This window comes from Oppia nitens, unplaced genomic scaffold (genome assembly GCF_028296485.1).
Source record: "Oppia nitens isolate AA-2021 unplaced genomic scaffold, nextdenovo-longstitch-racon4-pilon3 scaffold23_pilon_pilon_pilon, whole genome shotgun sequence".
Taxonomy (NCBI): domain Eukaryota; kingdom Metazoa; phylum Arthropoda; class Arachnida; order Sarcoptiformes; family Oppiidae; genus Oppia; species Oppia nitens.
In genome coordinates this window covers 577,519-604,096 of record NW_026533203.1, presented here as the reverse complement: position 1 = coordinate 604,096, position 26,578 = coordinate 577,519, and the positions used below count along the sequence as shown (strand labels likewise).

The window sequence follows — 26,578 nt, the reverse complement described above, 5'->3', positions numbered from 1 at the left end:
AGTTAATAGCGATTCATATTTTATATAATGAAGTAATGGTTCAAATGTAAAACATATGATGTATGAGTTTTATATATAGTATACATATATAATAATATATAATAAAACATTTTTTCATATTAAATACATTATTCAAGTAAAAGTTAAAATGTTTAAAAAAGTAAAAATAATGTCTTAAAAATCTAAAATGTTAAACAAAATTTACAATTTGATGTATTGTTTGGGTTGTCATATGAGTGATTCATTTATATATATAAATATATATATATATAAAACTTATATATACACACATGTAATGTGATTCATGTATGTGTTGTGTCGTCTTCGACAAAGTCTTGTGCTTCTTCTCTGCAAACGACTTCGATATGACTGATCTGTTATTAAATAAGACATATTAGACATAAAAATACCATCGATTGACTATTAAAAAACATACTCTGTTTCTGAATTTGACGCCATAGAATTTGTCCGCTTTTTCTAACAGTTCGGGTCTGAATGTAGTTGTAATAAATTGGGCGTCTTTGCACAGCTCATGTATCATATCTATGGTATCAACAAAATAATTTTGAAACATTTGACAAAATAATAATAATATTATTAATATAGCAAACCTGCGACAGCTTTTCTATGCTGTGGATCTAATGCCTGATCGATTTCATCAAAGAGATAAAATGGCGCCGGGTCGCACTTCTGAATGGCAAATATGAAGGCTAACGCTACCAATGATTTCTGTCCGCCGGACAACTGTTGCATGTCTTTCATTTCTGCATTACTTCCGGTAAATGAGACTCTAATACTAACACCACTGAAATTGTCGAAAGTTGGCGGACCCGAGTTGTTCTGAGATTGCGATCCCGTGTCATGATTGATGTCTTCAGTTTTCATGTCGAGATGTGCTCTACCACTTGGTACCAGACGTTTGAAGACTTCACCAAAAAACATGGAGACCTGTCTGAAAGTCACTTGAATTGCTTCATATTTGCGTTGTTCTAAAGCTGTCATTAAGTCAACAATAGATCGATGACCGGCGTCTAAGTCTGCCTTTCTTTGTAATAATTTTTCTTTTTTCTCAGAGTTTTCTAAATACTGATCCAATGCTTTTTTATTAACGTGACTATACTTTTGGAGCTCTTGATTACATTGTTGTAGTTTTTTGTACAGTTGTTTAAGACTAAGATTAGCGTATTTAGTCTCAGCATCGCCGGGAAGTGTACCCAACTCACGAATCTTTCGCATACATTCTTCAACTTTTTTAGTGAACACCGCCTGTTTTGAAGTCATTTTCTCCAAATCTTTCGAGTCTTCGTTAATCCTTTCAATTGTGTCTCTTTCGTCACTCTTTTTCTTTTCTAAATCAATCTGAAGTTCTCTTTGTTTTTTAGTCATCGATTCAAGATTTTCGTCAATAGTTTTAATTTGTTCGTTCACGTCATCAATTCGACCACTAATTACATTTAGTTCTTGTCTTTCACTTTCCAACTTTTGTTTGCGATCTTCGACAGAGATCTCCTGTAAAGCGGCCTCTAATTCGTCTTTACGACGACAGAGATTGTTATTTAATAAATTTTCTAATTTATTCTTCTGTGCCTCCAAATGCATACGTCGACTAAACGCTTCTTTATTCTTTTGAGTCAATTGTCTTATATCATCGTTAAGACGATCGACCTCTTGTTGATCGGTCACAGATAGATGGGTCAGTAAGTCCTGTTGCAACTCATTTCTTAGTGATTCTTCTAAGGATTCCATTGAATTCAAACTCGATTCATGACTTACAAGACTTCTTTCTTTCGGTTGTCTCGACCTTTCAATAGTCGACAACTCATCCTTCAAGAGTCTGATATCGGTTTTCATTTTATCGAACGTATCCTTGTTTTTGCTATTCTTGGTCTCCGCTCTTTGCATTTCACCGACAATTTGATTGATTTGTGACTCGACATCATTAAGTTTCTGGTGGTGTCCGTCCAACTGTTGCTTCTGTTCCTGTATTTCTGACATTAATGATGAATGTGTTTTGTGAAGTTCGAGACGTGAGCGACGAGAGTCAAAGTAACCGCCGGTTAGAGAACCCTTATGTGACACTTGATCGCCGTCTAACGTAATGCAATCTAAATGAGAGCTTCGAGCCAAAGAAGTGGCCACTTCTAAGGACCGACAAATTAAGGTCTTTCCAAATATAAATCTCATTACTATTTCATGTTTGCTATCATAACTTAATCGACTTATCATAGGAATGGCGTCCTATAAAGCAATAGAAAAATGGTAACACAATTAGCAATAAATTATAAATACTATAAATTTGACGATTACTAACTCCAGAATCGGGATATGCTATCTCTTTGGAGAAAAGTCTATTAATTGGCATAAAAGTCACTTCACCCGGAAGTTTCATTTTATTCATTTCTTGTAGTATTCTTGTCCCCACTTTGTCATTCTCGACGATGTGATGGAACAGTTTGTTTCCGGCGGTCATTTCGACGGCCGTATAGAACTCCTTTCCACAGTCAAAGTTCTCGATAAGCATTCCATAGTAATGTTTGGACACCTGTTCGTCTCTTCCGCCTCTTTCGCGGAATAACTGTAATACTCTTCTAACTGAATCCCTTCCATTCAAAATGGTTTTACCGACCATTGATCTCAACAATTGGTCTTTTTTGGCCTTTTCTTCAATAAGCATATTATGGTTTTGTTGCATTGAGTTTTCCTGACGCCATAAATCACTAAACAATTATAAATGTTTTTAATATTGATTAACAAAATAATTATAAGTCGATTACAAACTTTCTTTCATTTTGAAGCGTATCCTTCTTTTTCTTCATATCATAAAATGTTTTGTTTTGATTGTCAATACTCGACCGATTATTCTCTAATTCTTTAGTTAGTTCCTAAAACAAATCATTTTTAATAAATTATTTCAAATTTTAAATAAATTTAAATATCTTTAATAAAAAATACTTCAATCTTGGCCTCCAATTCTTCCTTTCTTTTGGCATCTTTTTTGAGATCATCTCTAAGTCTGTCAATTTGGATTCGTTTGTCTTGAATATTGCGTCGCAAAGATTTTAACTCATTTTGTATCCAATTATCTCTTTCATGTTTGGATGTGAATTGAGATCCTCTGCCCTGTTTTGCATACAATTCTGATCTTTTTTGTTCTTTAAGACTTAGATTTCTCGTACAATCTTCTTCCATACGTTTCATTTCTTCATATTCGGGTCTAATTTGGTTCAATTCCGCCTGTTTTTCAGTAATTCTTTCTTTAAGTGTCGCCAACTCAGTGTCAGCTCTTTTCTTAGAGGAGGCGTCGCCTTCGACTTCATCCTTAAGATCTTTAATATGTAGTTCAAGTCGTGTTTTTTCTTTAAGAAATGATGACTGCTCTACATTAAGAGCTTCCTTCTCATCCCTATAGCTCTGTAATTTGGTTCTCACTTCACGTAAATCACGACTAAATTCTTTAATTTTATCGGTCGACCCCTGAAGCGCTTCTCTTAGTTTCTCAGTAACTAAGCCACTGGTCTCTCGTCGGGTATCTAACTCGCGCTGCCGTTTACGAGTGTCCTCTAACTCGTTATTATAAATGGTATACTCGAGTGCACGTCTCATTTTGTCCCATTTCTGGTATTCTTTGAGCTCTTCCTTTTCGCCCTCCAATGTCTGAAGGCGTTCTTCAATGTACTTCAAAAAATCAATAATTTTTTCCAATTTATTTTCAGTGTCTCTTAAAAGAACCCGTGATTCCTCTTTCCTTTCGTCATAAATACGAGTTCCGGCCACTTCTCGTAATATTTTAAGTCTTTGTGGATCAGGTGCGGTAGCCATTTGGTTGATCTTTCCCTGTTTGACGATATAATATGGATTACTTCTGGAAAATCCTGCGCTTTCCAAAACATTCATCACATCACTTCTGGTGACAATCTTTTTATTCAAGTAATACTGGTCTTTCTTTAGACCAATTTGTCGTCTTAATGTGACATTTACTTCATCGATGGGCAGTCTATTGTCGCTGTTGTCAAAGATGATCTCTACGTATGCAATCATTGTCCTCTGTCCGGGTCCCTCGTGAAGCAGTTGTTGTCTTTGATCGGGTCTCAGATGGGAGAACTCATCCGACAGTACGAACTGAATGGCGTAGAAGAAGTTACTCTTTCCCGAACCGTTGCGACCAACGATCACATTATGTCGGGCACTGAACGGCTCCACTACTGTCTGCTCCCGATATGACCGAAAACCACTAATTATTACCTATAAAGACATCAACCAATCAATTGTTAGTAATTATCAATTAAGACACCAATCGGTGATAAATACCTGTTTTATAAACATTTTATATGTGTTTCAAATATATAGCCCTTTATATCAAACAATGTTATAAACAATAAGTTATTTCATTAATTGAAATCAATTGTTAATTAATTTAAACATTGATTTCAAAGCAAATGTCAAAAAACTTTTGTTGCAATCATTTGTTTTCAATTAAATCTAATGTTTTGGTCTTTCAATTCAAACGATGGCATCATTTATATTAGCAATCAATCAAATAACACATGATTTATATCATTCAATCAAACAATAAATATAACAAATATATTAATTTAGTATTAAATTTGTAAAAAACAATAAAATAAATAAATAATAAAACATTAAAACTATAAAACAATTACTTTTATTCATTCAATATATAAATAAAGTGCAGAAATGTATAGAAATCTCTCAAAAATTGTGTTTACATTCAAAATGGCTTTTGTTTGGCCGGCAGTGCACTCATCGCTACAATGGCTTAACAGACACACCATTTGAAACATGGATTATATAATACAAACACATTAAGCATTGGTTTATCAAAATTGTTTTATACAGAGTCTGTGTCCGCATTCAAGTTGTGACCCAAAGCAGTGGTCTAATCACTCAATTGGTTGTGAAGTCAATGATGTGTTGCTTCACATGTCATGATTGGCGCCAATACTATACCATTGATTTGCATGTATTCAATAGTTATGCCTTTTTTCATCAAACTTACAGTTATTTAAAAGGTGTTAACAAATAATAAAAGAGCTTAACTCACTTTTACATTAATACAGTACAGTGTATAATATATGACAATTTGATCATGATTATTTTCTATTTGATAAATTATATTAAATAATATTTATAATAATTTTATTATTTATTTATTTATTTAAAGTTAAGTTATTTATAATGAATTTATTTTAATTATCAAATAAATTATAAAATTTAGTTTATTATAGTATTTATTTGTTAAGAAACTAATAACCGATGGATAGTTTAGAAAAAAACAAAATTATATTTGTATTATAAAAGCATTGAATCAATCAATTGTTTGCCTCGACTTGTGATGGACTGTAGTTTTGATGAATCATCTCTTCTTTATTAATCAGATGATTAGTCTTACAAACCAATTGCATCAATGAGTTGATGTCTTTGGACCAGTCGTTAAGCACTTGATTCGGATCTTTTTGTTGAGAAAAGTTTACGACAGCTGAGGATCGGTCGACTTTAGCCCAAATGGTTTTATTCACTACCAGAACACTTAACGCTTCTTCCGTTTCCTTTTAAATAACATTTATTTTAATCACTGTTTTCTTAAACCAATAAATTTTTATTAATTTGAACGTACCTTAAGATTAAGTCCTAAAAGTTCTGACATTCGTTGAAGTCGTAAACGACTGTAATATTTAGCCATAACTCTGATATTCTGAAATCAAATTACCTAATCATTAGTTTGATTAAAAAAAGATTAGTTATTTATATCATACATATTCAACAACTCTATTCTTGAGGTCATTCCATCTCTTGTTTCCGCTTTCAGAGGCATCAAAAGCACCGGTTGGTTGTAACTCAAGATCTGGTCCACCAACACGTAAAAGCTGTTGCAATGACACCTCAATTGAGCGCCAATTGATTAGTTCCCAATTGGTGAACATCTTAATGAGTTCATTATAACGAGTGATATCCTGCAAAGCCTTTTCCCCTTTAACTCTATTGATGAGATCGCTCTGTTGGTTATCAAACGGCGCTAATATTATATAAATCACACAATTCTTCAATATATTGGTTCGTTTATTGACATCCGATTGAACCGATGGTGAGTTAAATAATGCCAAATAATGTTTACAAATGGCTAAATACGAGCCCTCGGACTGATCCAATTGGATCATAAGATTGTAGTATTTGAACTTCAAGTCCTGGACTTCAGGATCTTCGAAATACTTCGTTTGAATCTTTTTACTGATAATTTGAGTCCTGACAAAGTCCTTCTTCGCCAAACAGAAACGCATTTGTTCTAAAATAAGTTCCACTTTCTCCTTCTTATCCATTGAACCAAATGTTTCCACTTGAAGTTCCTGAAGAATATCTGCCGCTTCTTCTATTTTTTCCTCTTTTTCCTTCATTAGCGCCAACTTTAGTGTCAGTCGAGCCCTCTCTACCTCAACATATATCTAAGAAAATCAATTAAATAAATATAAGTCAAATATATTCATTCAATAATTATTATACCTTTCCGGCTGTTACTGTCCTCAACGTATCGATAAACTCGAGTTGAACTGCTTTGTCGTCAATTAGATCCACATAACTACAGGACTCTTCAATCATTTTGGTTATCGATTGCTTTATTTGAGACCTCCTTTTAGTTAACAAAACGATGTTTTCATTCAACGCCTTAAAGTTTTTGGCCTCAAAACAAAGCTTAACGATTGCGACCAATACTCGGCTCGTCGAGTGAGTGTCTGATCCCTAGAAAATATGTCCAAAGATTTGATAATTGGTTTCGAAATCAATGATCATTCAGTGGTTATACTTACGGTTCGGGTTTGCTTCTCGAGTGACAATAATATGTCCAACGCTTCACTAAGTTTTCCCTCCTTTAAACCAAATCAATAAAAATAAATATCGGATTAAATTACATCAATAAATATAAAAAAGTGAAGAAGTAGTGAACAATGAATCAAATGATTATAAGAGATGACTCGTCAAAGAGTTACTAACTTTAGCTAATCGTTCACAAACTGGTATCTTCTCATCGACGGTATTGCTATAATCAACTTCCATCTTAAGGAGTCGACTGCCATCGTATGTGATGTCTGAAGACATATCTTTACCGGTGATGACAACAAAGTCAGTGACAAATGATTAAAGAAAAGCAATGTTTAGATGACTTGTGTTTTGTGTTCACAATAATTGCTAATTCATTGAACATTAATACATGAATAACATTAATATTACATGTATTGCCATCTATTTGTCATAATTTTCATTAATATTATAATCAATTTATTAAATGTAATCAAACTTTTCAATAATTTTACTATTATTTTGTCTAACATTTGAGTACTAATTAGTAAATTTGTAATTAATTAAAAAAAATATTGTTAAATTATTAATGATACAAATTTAAGATTATTTTTTTGCATTTAATTTAAAATATTTTAGTTTAATTGAATTAATTAACTTTTTATTTAAAAGTTGGTATATTATACATAATGTTATTAATTTTTGATTAAAATTGATTATAAACTTTAAATTACTGGTAAATTAAAATATCAAAATATCGTAAAAACTTTTTTTTTAATACTAAATGGTAAATAGATTTATAAAAAAATAGTTTTAAAATATTATTTATATAATAAAATATATATTTTTTATACTATCAGTAATAGTTTACTATTTAAAAAAACTTATTGAATATTTAAATGATTATCAAACAGTATTTTCGGGAAGTTGTCTGTTGGATAGGGATGAGCCTATAATAGTGTTACCATTAATACTACAAACAGTGCAATCAGTTGAATGGGCTCTCGTTTCGTCGGAATTACTTCTTTTGGGAACAAATTCAATAAAATTGATGTTTCGGTTAACACTATTTTGCTGTTCAGCTATAAATTGTTGATATTTATAGTAGTCTTTAGCACTGCATAAAGGAGTGTCCACTTCATATGTATTGTTGAATCGTCCATAATCTACACGATATTCACCCGACTCTCTCCTATAAGAGACTAACTGTTCAAATCTATGACCCCATAGTATTTCTGATGGCAAATATGAACTGCGAGCCTGAACTATAGTATATGAATCATATATATATTATAATTTTGTTAATTAAATATAGTAAACATAATTATTTAAATTACCCGACTGTCCGGTTGACTCTATAGTTCCCTCCAAAATGACAATAATCTCAAACTTTTCTCTCATCATTTCATCGGAACTCAACTAATGATTTTTGAAAAAATTAAATAATGTTATAAATAGAAATGTATGGATAGTTTATAACAAATAATTACATTATAAAAAGGACTTTTTTCGTCGATTTCATGAACTATAGTCGCGGGCCAAATGAGTAAGACATTGGCATTGCTATTGTCAAACTTGACCGGTATGTATGTGTGATAGTATGATATGACTTCACCCTCTTGTGTCACTTTTCGGCTAATTATTTGTGCGCTAACAGAGGCGCCGATTATGTGCGACCGGTTGCGGACATCGCCTTCAATGCAAATATTTGTTTAGTTTTGGATTTATTTTGCAATAATTGCTGTTAATTAATGTAATGTATAATAAAATTTATTTTAAAAACTAAAATAAATTATAAAATACTTACAAATTCTAAACATAAGACACAGCTTTGAGTCGCGAAGACAAACGATTGCATTGCGACTAAACATCAATGTTTGAGATCTTTTCTGCGGCCGCGAGAGCTTCGCGAAGACAAAGCCAACCATAAAACACTGAATCATAACTCCTACCACTGATTGCATACACATCACAAATATCGCTTCCGGACATTCCTCAGTAGTATATCTCGAACCATAACCTTTGTGTTAAAATTTATTTACAATATTATGCCATAAAGTATATTGTATTGGGTTTATCAATATAATTACAACAATTTTCAAATTAACTGTAAACTAATTCATACCAATTGTATGTTGGGTTTCAATGGAGAAAAGGAAAGCACTCGTGAATGACTTGACATTCATAACACATGGAATCCACTCATTATTGTCTAAATTGTCGAAATCCGAGTGCGAGAAGCATATCAACCACCATAAGACTGAAAAGCCTAACCAACTTAATATGAATCCCATTGCAAATACCAATAGATTCCATCGCCACTGTATGTCAACCATAGTTGTGAACAAATCCTGAAGATATCGTTTGCTTCTCTTATCGATGTGTTCTTTGCAAAGATTGACGTTTCCATTCTTCAGAACCACTCTTTTCTTTATTCTTCCGGGAAATATCTTTGTCTGTTTGATGCTATCGATAGTCCGATAAAGTGGTGACGTTTGGCCATCATTTGCACCCAATTTAGTTGAACCCGAAAATGTCAGAGTCTTTTGCAATTCCTGTGCCCGCATTCGGATCAAGTAGTTCTTGGAGTGTTCGGTAGTTATGGTTGAGTTCGGTGTCTCGGTTTCAGTGACCAAATCAGATGTCGGCGACCGAAGACCTGATGGTAAAAGTTCTTTCCAAACGCCGTCAGATTCCATGAATGCTTTCATTACATTATTTTGTTTAACTATTTATATGTCAAACAAATTTATTATCATTTTTTATAACAAAATAAATTGATAATTTTTTTTTAATTATGTATGATTTAAATGACGTTTTTACTAACATTTAGTATAAAAAAAAATTTGCTTAAAATATTTATTTAATTCCTATAAAAATATTTACAATACATATGTCTTATGCTTATCGGACACTAAAACACTATTTGCAAACAAAAGTTAATTAAAGATTAAACGAAACGACTAAATAAATCAAATATAATTTCAGTGATATTATTAGTATTATTGATATATTAGTATTAAATGTATAAAATGCAAAATCATTGCTCTAATTGTGATTAATTTTATTTAATATTCTACACAACTCTTGATAACTATTTATAGTTTTAAGTTTTTCATATATTGATTTAATTTGCATTTCAATCACAAAAAAACATTTAATTTATGAGTATTTATCACAAACAAGAAAAATTTACTTACAATTGACAAAAATTTATGTAAAATCATATGAATGGTTATAAATTTTAGCTACAAAATTGTGCTTGTTTAGCTAGAAATCAAATATTTATAACTTGATAATAACAATTTATCACTTCATAAATCAATACTTATCAAAACCAACACATAATATCACTAATGTATTGTAATGTACTGTAGATCTCAGTTATCAAAAATACTTGACAACTAAAACCACTTATTATGTATTTTATTATTTCTTTGACAATCTATGCACTGAATAAATATACTGAATATCTGAAACTAAAAATTTGAAAAAATAGTTAAAAACTTTATATTCAAAGATTAGTTTCAATTATTGTTTGTGGTCTACATTATAGCCAACAGTAATTGTTAGCAACAATAGGATCTGCCTCTGAATGTCTGACAATCCCATACAATGACTGTAACATTCAGTTAGTGTCCTATAAATTGGTATTAAGTTTGCAAATATTATACTGTAATTGTTATATTTATATATCATATGTTACTAAAATTGACTCTTTTAACAAACTTAAATTTAATATATTGTGTTATATTAAAATTAGTTAACTAATAAAATGTTCAAGGATAATTTATTATTATTAATGAAGCGCTAAATTCCTCTTTAATAATACATTTCTATCCTTTAATATGTTTTGATTATTTATTTATAACTAATGCATTCAAAGTTAGTTAAAATTTTATTCTCAAACATAATTTGATTTGTTATTTATTCAAACATTATTTATAATTAAGATACTGTTATTACCAGGTTAATCATTAATTTTTAAAAAACTAATAATAATTAATAATTAATTTACAAAATATTTTTTTTAAACTTTCAATATCATAGTAAGTAAGGATGTAAGCGATTGAAAAAAATGAAAATTCAGTTTTGAATATTCAGAAAATTCAGCTAAATATTCAAGGGTTTAAAAATAAATTAATTCAATCGCCCTTTTGTGTCAAATTTTAAATTATTTAAAAAGGTATAAATTTAAGGTTTTTGAAATGTTTTTTAATTTAATAAAATATTTTCAAATAATTTTCTACAATGTATTATCAATAAAAGCAATTTCGAAAATCGAAGGTTAATATAATGAAAACCGAGATTATTTGATAAATTTCTTAAAATAAATATAAAATAAAAGCTTAATTTAATTACACAAATAAGTATTTAACAAATAATTATTATTTTAATCGTTTTATTGTTTAGTTTAATGTTTTTTAATTGATAATCGAAGATTACTTGAAGATATTTTATTATATTTATTAAAATTTAATTTAATTATTTAATGTAATTAATGTTTTACAAATTCAATAAATTATCTGAATTTTCAAAATTTTCAATTGAATATTTAATTTAAAATAAATTCAGCTGAATTTTGCATCACTAATAGTAAGTTAATTATCAGATTTTAATATTTCTTATTATAAAATTGAAATTTTTAAGATTTGTAACAAAGTATTTATATGTTATTTTTTTATTAAATCTAAATTTAATAATAATTATTATCAAAATATTTCTAAAGTCTCATCAATTAATTATTTGATATTTGTGTTTAACTGTTAAACTAAATTTAGATAATTAATATTAAAATTATACTATAAATTTTAGTCTTTAAACTTATGGAAACTTGCAAAAACTTCATATTTTACCAAATGCCAAATATTTTTATTTATTTAATAAAACTTTATATTATAATTGACACAAAACTTAAATCAGTAATAAAAATATCATTAATTTAAATTATGTTTTATCAATTTTAATAAATAAAAGTAGTAATGAAATAATCAATTTTAAATGTAATTTACAAATTAATTAATAAATAAAATTATCATAGAATAAAATAAAAATTTAAATAATCCTACAAATATTTTGTAGTATTTATTACGTAAAATAATTTATGTATTGATTATATATTATATTTAATTAACAATTTTTAGCAAATAAATTATATATTCATAATTACATAACTATAGACATAACAACTAACAACTCGTAAAACACATAATACTTTATTTTTAGTATAAAATAATAATATTTATTTATTCAAAACATCATTTGTAATTCAATATAAAACTATTTGCAAATGTAATAAATTATAATTTATTTTATGATAAGTATTGATGTTAGTATTAAAGTGTTTTTTATTTGAACAATAAATTGTCAAAAATCGATTGGAAATTAAAAACTTAAAATTGACAAAATCAGAAAATAAAACGAAAATAAGTCTCGTTTAAATTACATGTCTATATTTATAATTATATTTTTCTATTTATAGTATATTTTATGCAAATTATTTTTTAAAATAAAATAATACCTAAATATTAAACACAACTTATGACTAAACATTTATTAAATTAGAATAATATTATTAGTTATCATTAATAGTGAAGAATTTGTTTATAAGTTAATATTAATTTGTAATTTTTGGTGTCATATATTGATTGTCTTTTAATAGTAGATTTGTTTCAAAAGTTTTATAAAATAGACAAAACAGTCCGGAAATATGTCATAATTCTCACATTTATTATAGAGATTTAATATAATTAAATTGAGTATTAAAAAATATTTAATTATTAAAAAATGATAAATAAATGAAATCTGTAAATTAAGAAATCTCTAATTCATAAATAGTTTAAATGATTGATCATTTATTTATATTTAAGTTATATCTAAACATGCAATTAATGGTTAATTGATAAATAATTTCTATTTTAAGTTTATTAATTTTATTAATTTATAAAAATATGAAAAATTTTCAATCTGTCATAATATTTGATAATGTCATATAGAGTATATTAAATATTATTTAAAATAAAGTACTAAATTTTTTTAAAATTTCAATATTTTTTAATTAAATAATTATAAAATGTAAATCGAGTTTAAAATTTAAAAAACAATATTTTCAATTATTAATTATTATGTATAAATAAATTGTTATTACTAATTGATTATTACTCTTTATTGTCATTTAACTTAATAATATACATTAATAATTTAATATTTGCCATTAACAATTTTACCTGTATATAAATTATACTTATAAATGTATGATTACTTTTTGTTTGATAATAATTATATAATATTTAAATTATGTTTAAAATAATATTTTATTTAAAATAATAGCTGAGTTAATAGTTGCTAATTAAAGTTATGTCAAATATTTTTCTTAATTCAATATTGTAAAATATGTATAAAATAAATATATATCTTACCTAAAATTTGCTATAATTTGTGATTACAAATAATTAATTTAAAGTATTTTATAGATTGCATACTACACAGTGTATTATACACTGCAGGACATAACACCAAATAATATTATTGCGAAATAACTTGAAATCAAAACTACAAATGAAAATGTTTTATGATATTAAATATTAAAAAGTTTTATTTTGCTCCAAAATATAAGTCGTCAACTATTTGTGTAAATGTAATTTTAAATTGAAATTTAATAAAAGAAAACAAAATAAAAATCACGTTTTGTTTGTAATGTATAATTATAATGCAATTTGAACTGAGAAATACTAATTGAATATGAAATCATTTAATTCATATATTCATAGAAATCAATTGAGTCTTAGTTTAGCTATCATTTCAATGGCAGTGATCGTTATTATTCAATATTTTAGACAAATTCCCAATTATTGACTTAATTGCTGTTTAACAGTATATTACAGTATAATTACGATATTATAATATTATAATATATTTTAGTATAAGTAATACGACTTTAAAGGGAAAGATCAAAATTATTATATATTAATTTTGATGAATTTATGTCAAATAAAAACTATGCAATAAATATGACAATAAAATATTATTTTTATTTAAAATGTGTATTTAATTGCTTATTAATGTATCTCAAGTTCAACCGGTTCTCACCAGAATTGACCAAAATTTAGCCTAAATTTGTTTTTTTTTAATTTTGTGATTATTTTCTTCGAAGGTTTTCACGACTATAGACTTCTTTTTAAACAATTATTTCATAAATTATATATATATTGTTTGTTTTTTTGGTCCGATTTATTACCCTTTATAATGATGGGTGTCTTCAAAGGAAACTGGAGGTCATATAATTAAGAATTTTTTGGCAAATAAAATAAATATATTCAATGAATAATTATTATTTTGTATTTTATTTATAATTTAGCATAAAATACAATAAAATTAATAACAATTGGTAATATAATTTTTATTATTAAAAATACATAAAATAAAGTTAAATATACTAAAAATTAAATCACTACTTGCAATGTAAACAACTTTTGTATAACTTTTTTTTATAAATAAACTGTACTATACTGTACTGTATATAAAGATGAATAGCATTTTGGCATACATTTAGTAATAAATAAGTTATATTAATTTGTGTGGTGAATACATCAATACATTAATTACAATAATTGTTAGTAATATTGAAACAATTATTAGGAAAATATTATGATTTTTTAAACACATTACTAAAGAAATTTAATTAGTAAATAAAACGTTTGGTAAATTAAATATTCATAACAAAAAGTTATATAATAAAAATGTTAATAAATAACATTGAAATATATTATATTTACTCACAAATATAATTACTTACCTTTAAGGATAAACACCTTTTATTTGTAACATTGATATAAATTATCTTTAAAAATAAACATTAATTATCAGTTATATAATGGCATAATATCAATAAATAAATAAACAAAACATATTTTTAATTAATTTTATTGTTAACTTATAATAATAATTGATATACAGTATTAAGCGATAAGATTAGGATTAGAGCCATATTTTGGATTTTTTAAAAATAGGCAGCACTTCGATACATACAATATCTATACTTTGCATTTTTGGCAGAAGTTTAACAATTAGTTTTTTGATATCGTTTTTAAAATAATTATATATTTTTTGTAACACATTATTGTAACAAAAACCACAATCAATTTTACGGGCAAATAATTTTGTATTCGTTTACATATTTTGAGTGTATTTTTGCATCTTTTTGTTATACAATTTGTTTTTATAAATAAAAAATCTAAAATATATTTTGACATATAATTTGTCATAACAGTCGTTTCTCTCAATTTTTATATATATGTATATATATACTGTATATACAATATATATATATATATATATCATGTAACCCTTTTTTGGTGTAAATATACTGGAAATTCAATACTATGTTTTGTGATTCAAATGTCATGACTAGATATTAATTATCATTTTTTTTTTGTTTTACATATAAATTTTATTGTGTTTTGTATGTGTAGTGTATAAAAACAAAAATAAAATTACAATTAAGTTATAAAATCGTTAAAATCAACCCATACATGATTATAATAGTGGTTTTACAATTGTTTTTTAATTATAAATTTCAATAATTTAGATCATAATTTCAAAGAAATGATGTCTTAGTTAAAATAATTTGTTGAGATCTTTAATATACTTAAAATACATAAACAAATAATAATAATAAAATAATAGAAATTTTTGTCACAATTAATAAAATCAAATCATATCAACTTAAACTCTATAAAATTGTCATTCAATACAATACTACTTATTATTGAGAGATAAGAGATGTAAAAAGTATTTGATTTTGGCTTTTGAACAAAGATTTATAATATCTTTAATAATAATAATAATAATATTTCAGTACAATTCACTATAAGAATAATATCATTAAATAATCTATTAATTAAAGTCAATCATATAAGTAATATATTATAATAATAATAATAATAATGCATTTATCGCATACAACACTATCAATGATGTGTGGAATGCAATTAATTATCATTTAATATCATCTTATCTTCAATTTTAATGCTTTAAAACAATTCTATCATTTTTTTGTTAAATGTTTCAAAAGTAAAATTTGCTTCAATTAGTCAAAAATAACTTATGAAAAACTCAGTTGAATTTTCATTAACAAATTTCACACACTTTTAGTTAATATAAAAATAACACATTCACACAAATGCACACACAATGATTGCATATTAACAAAAAAGAGCAATCAATTGTTAATGAAAATCAATTATTTTCAAAGTCATTGACTAAATCAAACAATTTTTACTGTAATTATTTGGCTCCAACTATAATATATAGATAGCAATTAAGGCTTTCGATATTTTTATTACAATAAAAATCAATTTTTTGGACATTTAAATGTAGGAACAAAATAAAACCTATATTTTTGTAATAAATTTATTTAATAACTGCAAAATTAGTCCAAAAATATGTTCATATTATAGGCTTTATATGATTGTATGAAATACTTGAGAGTAAACTCATTATTATAATGAATTCGTTCAATGCATAAGTCATACATCATTTGAAAAAAACTTTTTGTTTGCTTTTTATTAATTTTGTGTCAAAATTATTGTTATTTGAGTTAATTTATATAATTAATTATTCATAATAATTAGTTGTCATGAGAGATCATTTAGCCAGCACAATGTGTTGAAAATGCGTTCAAAATTGTTTTTCATAATAATAATAATTTTAATTATTTTAATAAACTTAAAAACAAAGAAATGCTTTAACGGAATAAAGAATTATAAGTTATATATTAATATACTTAATAACACAACACAACATTTTTGGTGCACCAAAAAAAAACCTCATCAAAAAAGGGAAGACACTGTCCAGCCCTGACCTAATATGACAGTGCCATACTTTAAGGTATATGCAGTGGGCTATTTTGAGGCTAGAGTTGATGGCCAGTCAACCATTTGGATATACACAACCAGCTTTGAAACCTGGGATTTATGAGGACAATGGACTCATCAATTTTTAAATAAAAAAGGCTAACTAACTGGTGTGTATCCCATTGCCTGATTAGATAATATGTGATAAAATTTAATAATTAATTTTATAAAAATGTCACATTTATTAAATTAATAAATTATTTGTTAATTTATTTAATTATCAACAACAGTATATTCACAACAAGTCGTCGTTTTTGAAATTTGTTTGGGTTTATGGCATAGATTTATGGGAAGATTAAAAGCAACTTAGACTTAAAAAAGAAAGCACCGCTTTTGTATTAAAACATATAATAATTATTATAATTACATTTACAATAATATCTTTTTATAACTAATTAATGCTTTTATTGAAGCAATTTTTTAAAATAAAAACAGAATATTCTTTAGGAATGTATATAATAATTGAATGACTCTTCAAGTATTTATTTGTAAGACTTTTATTAATCACTTTAAGTTTCTAAAAATTATATTTATATATATAATATATATGTGTGTGTGATAAATGATAATCTTATTTATTTCATTATATAAATGCTAATGATTTAAAATCAGAGCATAAGTTAAGTGATACGAGTAATAAAATTTAGACTAACTTTTGATATACACAATTGTAATAAATTATAGTAGTTCTGAATGCATCTTAAAAGTTCATTTTAATTAAATAATTTTTAAAACTATGTTTTGATCAATTAATATTGAATTATATAATTTAGAGAATCCATGTCCTTTTTGGTGGGACATCACAATTGGTGAGCTCTTGAGATAAATATATGCAATATATTTATTATCAATCAATAACCGAGAGGTCGATTGTTAATCAAAAGGCACAGAAAGAGCCTATAAATTAGAGATTTATCGATACAGTTATGCATCGATTCTACTGAAGTATTGACTTATTTGTTTGTTTTGTTGATAAAATAGTGATAATTATATCATTCAATTAGTTGTGCAATAATATTAATAATATGGAGAAATAGATGCAATTCACCGATTAATGAACTAAAAACTATGTAATAATGAACTAATGATTTAATGAAATTAAGCATTTATTAGTGCATCGATATAATGGATTTGTAATGAAATATTGAACATCAATACATCAATGCACTTGAAATGGTATCTCAAATCACAATTTGACTCATCAATGATTGCTAACAATTATGCACTATATTTATATGTCAACTATTCAAATACATCTCTTATTTTAGTTAATTAAATTAATAACTAATTTCCTATCAATCAATCAATAAGTGTTTTACAAATTATTGTTTTATAATAATTCAGTTTCAATAGTTTAAATATTTGTTTCGCTTTATTGTGCATTTTTCTCGTAATGATTAGCAAAGTTTGTGACAAAAAATATTGATTCAAAATCAGCACTAAATTATGAAATAGTGAGCCAATTTAAATGATGATAATATCTATTTTGTCAAATAGTTTTTATGTTAAACATTTAAATTAGAAAATATCGTAGACTGTGGTATACGGCGCCCACATGTGATCACTGAGCAAAAAGCACCGCAACCTTAAAATTAAAAGGAATTAACGTATAGTCTTAACCATAATAACAACGATTACCCGCTTATATCATACATTTAGAACATTTAATAATAATAATAATATATTTATATCAATAATATATACACAAAATTATAAACTATTTTTACTTTTTTTTGTTATTTTTTCACTTTTTATGAATAATAATAATAATACACTATTTATTAATATTAATATTGAATTTGTTTGGAAAGTCGTCAATAACTATAAAGCACGCGAAGTATCACAAGATTGCAATGAACTGATCCGACCGGTGATGGCCAACAAGTGTGTGATGATGTGGTCCATCGTGTGGTCAGTTCATCGCTTTTCTCAAAAAATAAAATAATAAATAGAGTCATCAATTCTGGGTTTAATAATTCGCACAAATTTGATATTTCTTTTTATATAATAATAAAAATAATAATAAGAAGTGGTATTTGCTCTAAAATTAGTAAATCACACTATCATTTAAAACGTTGAAAATAAAACACAAAAATGTTTTTTTTAATAATATACTAATAATATAATATTTAATAATAATAATAATTAAATAAATTGTATTATTGTATTGATTTGTTTGCGTCAAAATAGCGCTCATTAAAAGCACAATTAATTTGGCGATTATTCCGATAGCAATCACTTTATATAAATTGATTGCAAATGATTGCTATTCAGAATGTAATGGCATTTAAATCATTGGTTTAATGTTAATTTGAGTTCAAAATATGTCAAAATACAAATGTGTGTCAATGTTTGTGTTTGTTTAAAATGATTTGTTTTATATTTTGTAAAATATTTTGTGTGTAATGTAATTGTTGTCAAATTGTTCATTAAAAACACCATAATTTGGTCGGACCTCATGTCTATGCAATTTCTGATACTTTTATATCAAACATAATTAATAATTTAAAACAACAAATATATACTGTATATATTTATATATATATTTATATATATCAATGTATAAATAAAATAAGATGCAAGAAATGTATAGATGAGAAGGAGTCGCATGAGTGAGGCCTACCTTTGGTGCGGTTAAGCAGTTAATTAGTTTCACTTCCAAGTAAATCGCCGGGTAATAGACTTTGGATTGATGAGGGAGTGCTCCTGTCTTGAGCACTGGGAGCGCTCCATAAGTTATTGCCGGAATTGGCAAATCCCCACATGCCTATACTTGATGTGTTCCAACCCGGAGAGGTAGTACTCGACTCCATCTTTGATGGATTCGATGTGGAGTTTCCGGCAAATTGGAGAGAGCTGTTGGCGTTACGATACAGACTCGATGACTGATTCACGCCATTTGATGAACTGTTGTTTTGGCCGTTTTGAGACCAGTTTAGGGGATTCGATGCAATTTGTTGACCACCACCTTGAATAAGCTGCAGATATTGTTGAACCTCAGCCTCTTGTGGAATATCAGCCAATATTGAAGTATTGCCTAAAACACAATTATTCAAAGCTGACTGCGCTTTGATGGCCTCTTCACGGGTTGAGTATCGAGTCAGTGCAATGCCATGATTTAAAAATAAGTGAAATAACTGCAACGGCCCGTGTTGTAGACATAATGTCTTGAGGGTCGAACCATCAATCTATTCAATAAATTAACAAAATATATATTAATTATTAAACATAACTTTCATATCTCTAGGATATACTTGAGGCGTAAGATTGCGGAGTAAGAGAAACTCCGAGCCGTTATGACGATTGTCTGAATTCCAGAGAGTGTGAGCTGAGCTCACTGTCTGATTGACAGCTCCAGAGTTAGACAGAGTTGTGGCCGGACTTTTGATCTGAGGCGTTAATCCTGGAGGGGGTCCTCTTGTCTTGGAAACAGAACCGCCACTCCACAGATTATCAGTGCATGAGTTCAATTGAGGCTCAGCCCAATTGGACGGGGATTTTAGGTTATTCTTTGTTTTATTATTGTCAACAGTATTATAAATGTGCGAATTTGAAGGCGGAGTGAAAGCCCATGTACTTGAAGACAATGACAATAAGGAATCAGCATTTGTATTAGGAGTTCCAGGACTTAGTTTTGAGGGCCAATTAAAAAGTGGATCTTTGATTGTGTTAATTGAAAGTGGAGAACGATTAACACTACCCGGAGTAATAGTCGGGTCGTCTTCAATACTTTTGAGACTCGAGTTACCTTTCCATGGTTTTCCCGGCTCAAACTCTGGCACCAAATCATTCAGATTATAAGCATCGGGAATAGCGTTGGACAGAGAATTTGAAATATCTTTTAAGTCATTGTGCTTTGGAAGAGTCGCACCGGAAAGTGAGTTAACAGTCATATCCGAAGGCCAACCGCCTAATTCGTCAGTTTGGCCAAAGGCAGTCCAATTGGAGACATCATTTCGTGTTAAGCCATTGTGTTTAGGCATAGGTCCGGGAGCTCGACTAAAATCATTGGTTATTATATTATTCACTTTCATGTCATCCTTTGTAAATCCTTGCTTCCAAGTGGTCTGAAAGCGGGACAACGATTGAGGGCCAAGTTCTCTGTCATTGTTTATCACAAGTGTATTGTCTTGTTGTGGACTCTTAAAAAAATCATTATTTGCAGTTTGTTGTGAAATCAATGGCGTCGATGTATTGGCGCCGCTGTTCATAGAGTTAGGAGTTTGTGTAACAATATGTTGGCTCTGTTGCTGTTCCTTCAGGAAGATCGCCTGTTGGGCAGCGATTTGGTTCTGAAAGTTAAGAATGCGTTGTTTCGTTTGAGTGATTTGTACATTAATTGACGACTGGATGGCCGGCACTCCACCAGCATTTGTGGGACCGGTTTTGCTTAAGTGCTGATTTGCTGAGATTTGCAACTGATGTAAGATTCGGATTTGTTGTAATAACTGATATAACAAATGCAATGTTGGAGGTGCCAGAGGTTGGTTCAAGATCTGTAAGAAATTTAAAATAATTACTCAACAAATACTTAATCAGTCCTTTCATCTGATGCCTACCTGTGCATTGAGATGTCCGGCTTGAACTGCCAGCTGTATCTGTTGTACCAAAAGTCGGAGCTGAGCTGCATTGGGCTGATTGGACTGTGCGCTACCACCGATGCGACTTCCATTCGGGTTCGATCCTAAGGCACTTTGAACCTGATTGGCCTAATTTTAACAATAACAATGTTTAGAAAATTATGGACTATATGTACATCGATATAATAAACTACTTGTGTGAATGACTGTGTCTGAGCTGTTGATTGATGTGGTGGTGGTGGCGGTAGAATTGATCCCAAAGGGTTTCGGTTAATACTGGAAAGACTAGAGTTGGCAATGCCTGATGTGTTGCTAAGTAGACTAGGAGTATTGCTCGAACCCATTCCTGATCCCTATTTTAACAATTTTATTATTACCGGTAATTTTAGTTTCAAAAATAATTAATACAGTATAATCTAATTATTATTACCTTTAACCGCTGCAAACCATCCAAATCCATGGCATTTGAATCACGAGTGGAAGAGTTCTTCAATTCAACTTAAAAAGCAATAATTTCGTTAATATACTACTACTACTAACTGTAATCAATATCTTACTAATTGCTTCCTCGAGTTTCATCGAACTGTTACGCAAAGAATTCTCGATATCTTCTTTCTGTGAAATCAATCAAATTATTAGACATTAAATTAATATAAGATATTATGTGTTAGTAACGAATAAGTGGTCAATCAGTGTGTCTAACTGTCCAATACCTTGAAGCCCATTTCAGTAAGAATGCGGAACTGTTTACTCGCCCATATAATATCTCTGGAGAGAGGCTTTCCCTGTTTAGGTCCGCCCCAACTGCTTGTGTCTATCTGGCCGTCACTCCAGTTTGCATTGGGATTATTAGTTGCCTTTGGCTTTGCTGCCCAATAGGCCAGTGGACTAGAGTTCGAAGACTCGGCCCAATTCGGAGTATTCGGTGTACGAACTGAACTGTTTTTATTGTCGGAATCACCCCAAAGTGAAACCGAATTGTTTGACGGAGAATCACGAGTAGATGTCTCTGACCATGAGTTACCTCTATTAGTCTGAATGGGCGGAGAGGGTTTACTCCAACTGTCACCGTTTTTACCAGATATGGGCGCACCGGCGGGCAATCGAATCATTCCAGGACTAGAAGGAATCATTGCAGAAATTCCACTCAAGTTATTGCCGTTTGGATTTGAGTTTTGTGGGTTCATGGGTTGCTGTTGTTGTTGATGATGATGTTGTTGCTGTTGTTGTTGTTGTTGTTTGGCAGTTTGCGACTGTTCCTTCCAATGTGATACCTTTCCTTGACGGACAGGATTACCCCAAACAGCGGTTCCGTCATCAAAATTACCGCCGTGGCTGTCGCTTGAATCTTTATCCCAACCGGAAGAGTTTGGATCCTTTTTATGAGTCGACTCCGGAGCCCAAGTGCCGAACGACTGATCAGATTTGGGTTCACTCCATGAAGAGTCGGGTCCATTGGAATCATTTTGTTCTATTAAACAGTATTTCATTTGTAACAACTTTTATCAATCATTATCATCAAATTGACTCACCATTTGTTACACCAAATTCAGACCAATTAGAGTTATGATTAGTTTTCGGTCTATTTTCTCTACCTTCAGAACTGTGTCTTGAATTGGTCTCAACCTTATCAATGTTGTGATTCCACTGCATATTTGAGTTATTGTTACCATTGTTGCCATTATTAGAATTATTCGAACCATTGTTCGTCCAATTGTTGGCATTATTATTGGGATTATTATTATTATTAATGTTATTATTATTATTATTAGGATTAATATTATTATTATTAGGATTAATATTATTATTATTGGGATTAATATTATTATTATTATTATTGGGATTGTTATTATTATTATTCACTTGAGGAACACCTGTCCAGTGATTGCTAGAGTCCTCTTCCTCACCCCAGGTGCCACCGATATGAGTAGAGGGAGTGTGAGTGTGTGTGTGGTGACCCCAGGATGATGACGACGAGGACATTGATGTGGGCGTAGGCGTCGGTCCTTTGCGACGGACGGTATTTTCCCAGATCTCAGTTCCTTTTGTGCTACTCTTCCACTGCGAACCACTGTTACACTCTTTTGGACTCGACTGAGGGGACGGAGGGAGTTTCCAGGGGCTGTCCTGGTTTATCACCTATTAATCAATGTATTATTACATTATATCTCATATACTGTTATACTGTATATGTCTTACAGTTATTCCCCAGTTGTCATTGATGAGAACCGTGTCTTTATCATTAGACAATTGTTGCAAATCACTATTGGTTTGTCTTTTAGTGGAATTGTCATTATTGCCAAACACACTGAGATCATGGTTTGGTCCAATTGGTCCATTGTTCAGTCCTTTACCTGCCGCCTGTGCCCATGAACTCGAAGGCTTGGGAGATGTCGACAGAGTTTGATCACAGATCGCGTTTTGTCGCGAATTATTATTTGGCCAATGATTAGCACTTGAATTAAGAGTTGCAGTATTACCACTACTGCCCCATTCGGCTGACGATGAGCTCATCGGTGGCAGAGATCCCCAACCACTCGATCCACTCGTCACTGACTCTTCACCGCCGCCGTGAAGACCCATTGCTTGCGATTATAACAAATCACTTGTGACAACAATGGGCTCTAAATTATGAGTAATCTTCAAGACTATCAACGATTAAATCTCTTCGTTGATTACTTGTGTCTGCAATCATATATAACATTGTATTAAAATAATATATACATCACTAGTCAATCATTACCAACAAATGTCACTAAATTATCACCAATTTGTCAAATAGATCGACAATATATGATATTCACAATAATTAACACCATTTATACTTCAATTAAAATATGTATAGCAATAGATAATTACTCTTAAAAATATTAATTAAAAACATTATAAATATTAATAAAATGTTAAATTCTTAGACTATTTGGTTAGCCATACATTGAGATTGGGTTGTGTTAAGAGCACAGTTAGCTTATTGTGAGTTTGCGCTCATATATAGTCAATATATGCTTTGCTGATGGAACTCATATGAGACACACAAGTCAACCAACAACTCTATGCCTCTAATTATGTGCCCAAACATACATACATATCAAGCTATTAGCTATAGTAGAGCACTATTGGCACTACCATTGCTTAACATTTATAGCACTACTGTATTGACAGCATACTCTCCTATACACACACACACTGCTGTATACACACACACACTCAATACATACTCTCTCTCTCTCTGCTCTCTTAATAAATAATAATAATATAATATTTCGATTATAATATGTAAGACAACAAAAACATAACATAAATACAGACACTATTTGTTACACAATTTGTATAAAAATATTAATAACAAATCATTCAATAATAATAAACAATAAAATGTTAAATGAAATACAAATTAAAGACTTAAATGCATTTAATTAAAAGGTTTCGAGGCTTTGGTGGACACAAAACATGCAAATCATATGACATATCAAACAAATCAAAAGACACATCAATGCCATCATTACATAACAGTGTCATTCAATGGATTGTCACTTAATAGCACTTAAGGTATTTCAAAACACTAGTTATCGGGTCACGGGTGACGATGTTGGCACAGGTAGCATAACATACTGGTGCACATACACACTATCAATTGATATATGATAATAAATATATATTCCTATATATATATATATATATAGATATATAGTGTGACAGTATTGGTGTTGATATTGGTATAGACTTACCCGTAATCACAGTAGTGATGACCGAAATATCATAACAGTTGGACAACGATATGGCCGACTATGAGTGAAGCCATTTTAGATATCATTATAACATACAAACACTACATTCAATCAGTCAATGCATATACTCTAGTGTTGAGCGCAACGCTAAACACGATTGGCTTAAACACTGCAAACCTGTTGTCTGTGTTGTCACTACCAGTGCCAACGCATACTGTATTAGTACTACAATATACAGTATATCATACATTATACATAACATTATACCATATAGTATATGGCATATACTCTCCTCTCTCTACTGTCAATGGGTTGCTATCGGACTATCGGTACTCAAGACGTGCTTATATTATAGCATTAGTCTAATAGACAAATAGACAAATAGACACACATTTATTAATCAAATACTTTATAACATATATAATACCATCGGATATATCAAACAATTTAATAGATTTCAATCAAATAATCCTTACTTTTAATAATATAAATATAATTATATTATTAATATATATATAATACTAACAAAAATACAATAACTATAATTAAAATACAATTCTTACTAATCTATATATACGCTAATATAACGAGAATATACTGTATATAATCATTGAAACCTAGATTTTATAAATTGAATATACAGTTAAAACACTGAAACAAATAAAAATAGACTAATATTTGCCATTAATATTATATACTGTATTGAAGTTTAATACAGACTATTATATTGTAGATTAACAAACTTGTGTTAATTAACGCTAATATTGATCAATGTTTTTATATAATTAATCATTAGTTTATATACTTTTAAATATTAACAATTATTTATTTATTTATTTATTTATTTATTTATTTATTTATTTAGTTATTTAGTTATTTATTTATTATTATTACCACAATATTTGTTTTAAATGACAATATGTAGTACTTTATATAAAGTGTGTATTTAGTTATTCAAAATATTTTTTCATTAACTATCAACTAATTATACAATATTTTGTGATATATAATAAAATTTGTAAATAAATATCAATGATATTTGAATCGGAAAAAAGTGTTGAAATTTGTAACTAAATAGAGACCTTCACTATAGAGCCAAAAGATATATTAAATTACAAATACCATACAATCAATGATTAGATAATTAAAATAATATCGTGAATATGTAAAACATATGAATTGAAGAAAAAATTGTATTTTTAAAATAAAAATTAGTTTTTTTAAAAGTGAATAAATATTTAGAAATAGCATTACATTGAAGGCCATTATGTCTTATATAATATCATTTTCCTGGTATCGCACAGACATGTCTTCAAAAGACACCCTTTTTCTAGTATTTGCTCTGAAAATTGTAAACTCAATGAAAAACTACAGAATATTTAAATTGAGAGACTTATACAGTGTATACACACTATAGTGACAATAGACGGCAAACTTGTAAAGTTGTAATTCTTTCATTCAATTGGTCTCTAAATTGTAATATTAGTTGTCATTTGTTTTATTATCAATTTATTGTTTTTTGTTGTCAAACATTTTATAATTAAAT

General features: G+C 28.7%; 4 protein-coding genes across 5 annotated transcripts; all 4 read right to left on the bottom strand.

The window, feature by feature from the left end:
- Window positions 1-255: 255 nt before the first annotated feature.
- Window positions 256-4,558, bottom strand: LOC128953689 (structural maintenance of chromosomes protein 3-like). Its single transcript, XM_054299203.1, has 7 exons — window positions 4,309-4,558; window positions 2,953-4,242; window positions 2,779-2,882; window positions 2,312-2,717; window positions 612-2,238; window positions 437-543; window positions 256-374 (listed from the first exon to the last, which is right to left on the bottom strand). The coding sequence occupies exons 1-7, from the start codon at window positions 4,321-4,323 to the stop codon at window positions 303-305; spliced, it is 3,621 nt and encodes a 1,206-aa protein (XP_054155178.1). The 5' UTR covers window positions 4,324-4,558; the 3' UTR covers window positions 256-302.
- Window positions 4,559-5,238: 680 nt separating this feature from the next.
- LOC128953690 (26S proteasome non-ATPase regulatory subunit 12-like) lies at window positions 5,239-7,228 on the bottom strand. Its single transcript, XM_054299204.1, has 6 exons — window positions 7,006-7,228; window positions 6,822-6,881; window positions 6,517-6,753; window positions 5,775-6,458; window positions 5,636-5,713; window positions 5,239-5,567 (listed from the first exon to the last, which is right to left on the bottom strand). The coding sequence occupies exons 1-6, from the start codon at window positions 7,108-7,110 to the stop codon at window positions 5,331-5,333; spliced, it is 1,401 nt and encodes a 466-aa protein (XP_054155179.1). The 5' UTR covers window positions 7,111-7,228; the 3' UTR covers window positions 5,239-5,330.
- Window positions 7,229-7,716: 488 nt separating this feature from the next.
- On the bottom strand, window positions 7,717-10,094 carry LOC128953754 (G protein-activated inward rectifier potassium channel 3-like). The gene is made up of 6 exons (XM_054299274.1): window positions 10,011-10,094; window positions 8,936-9,538; window positions 8,618-8,830; window positions 8,301-8,503; window positions 8,148-8,229; window positions 7,717-8,075 (listed from the first exon to the last, which is right to left on the bottom strand). The coding sequence occupies exons 2-6, from the start codon at window positions 9,519-9,521 to the stop codon at window positions 7,717-7,719; spliced, it is 1,443 nt and encodes a 480-aa protein (XP_054155249.1). The 5' UTR covers window positions 9,522-9,538; window positions 10,011-10,094.
- Window positions 10,095-19,253: 9,159 nt separating this feature from the next.
- Window positions 19,254-25,255, bottom strand: LOC128953599 (protein Gawky-like). Of its 2 annotated transcripts, none has more exons than XM_054299095.1 (10): window positions 25,033-25,255; window positions 23,504-23,989; window positions 22,837-23,443; window positions 22,018-22,775; window positions 21,862-21,919; window positions 21,735-21,802; window positions 21,499-21,657; window positions 21,284-21,433; window positions 19,979-21,220; window positions 19,254-19,912 (listed from the first exon to the last, which is right to left on the bottom strand). In XM_054299095.1, exons 2-10 carry the CDS (start codon window positions 23,885-23,887, stop codon window positions 19,367-19,369), a joined length of 3,972 nt encoding a protein of 1,323 aa, XP_054155070.1. In that variant the 5' UTR covers window positions 23,888-23,989; window positions 25,033-25,255; the 3' UTR covers window positions 19,254-19,366. The 2 variants fall into 2 exon arrangements, with proteins under 2 accessions (XP_054155070.1, XP_054155071.1); XM_054299096.1 differs by lacking the exon at window positions 25,033-25,255 and adding an exon at window positions 24,048-24,100.
- Window positions 25,256-26,578: the final 1,323 nt, after the last annotated feature.

Coding starts and splice junctions, on each gene's coding strand:
- LOC128953754 (XM_054299274.1), bottom strand. CDS start 9,521: ATGAAAGCATTCATGGAATCTGACGGCGTTTGGAAAGAACTTTTACCA. Junction 8,504..8,617: donor GTGTCTTATGTTTAGAATTT/GTAAGTATTTTA, acceptor TTTGCATTGAAG/GCGATGTCCGCAACCGGTCG. Junction 8,230..8,300: donor AAAAAAGTCCTTTTTATAAT/GTAATTATTTGT, acceptor AAAAATCATTAG/TTGAGTTCCGATGAAATGAT.
- LOC128953599 (XM_054299095.1), bottom strand. CDS start 23,887: ATGGGTCTTCACGGCGGCGGTGAAGAGTCAGTGACGAGTGGATCGAGT. Junction 22,776..22,836: donor TGAATTTGGTGTAACAAATG/GTGAGTCAATTT, acceptor ACTGTTTAATAG/AACAAAATGATTCCAATGGA. Junction 21,920..22,017: donor TTACTGAAATGGGCTTCAAG/GTATTGGACAGT, acceptor TTGATTTCACAG/AAAGAAGATATCGAGAATTC.
- LOC128953690 (XM_054299204.1), bottom strand. CDS start 7,110: ATGTCTTCAGACATCACATACGATGGCAGTCGACTCCTTAAGATGGAA. Junction 6,459..6,516: donor GGACAGTAACAGCCGGAAAG/GTATAATAATTA, acceptor TGATTTTCTTAG/ATATATGTTGAGGTAGAGAG. Junction 5,568..5,635: donor TTTTAGGACTTAATCTTAAG/GTACGTTCAAAT, acceptor GTTATTTAAAAG/GAAACGGAAGAAGCGTTAAG.
- LOC128953689 (XM_054299203.1), bottom strand. Junction 2,883..2,952: donor AATTGGAGGCCAAGATTGAA/GTATTTTTTATT, acceptor GATTTGTTTTAG/GAACTAACTAAAGAATTAGA. Junction 2,718..2,778: donor ACGCTTCAAAATGAAAGAAA/GTTTGTAATCGA, acceptor ATAATTGTTTAG/TGATTTATGGCGTCAGGAAA.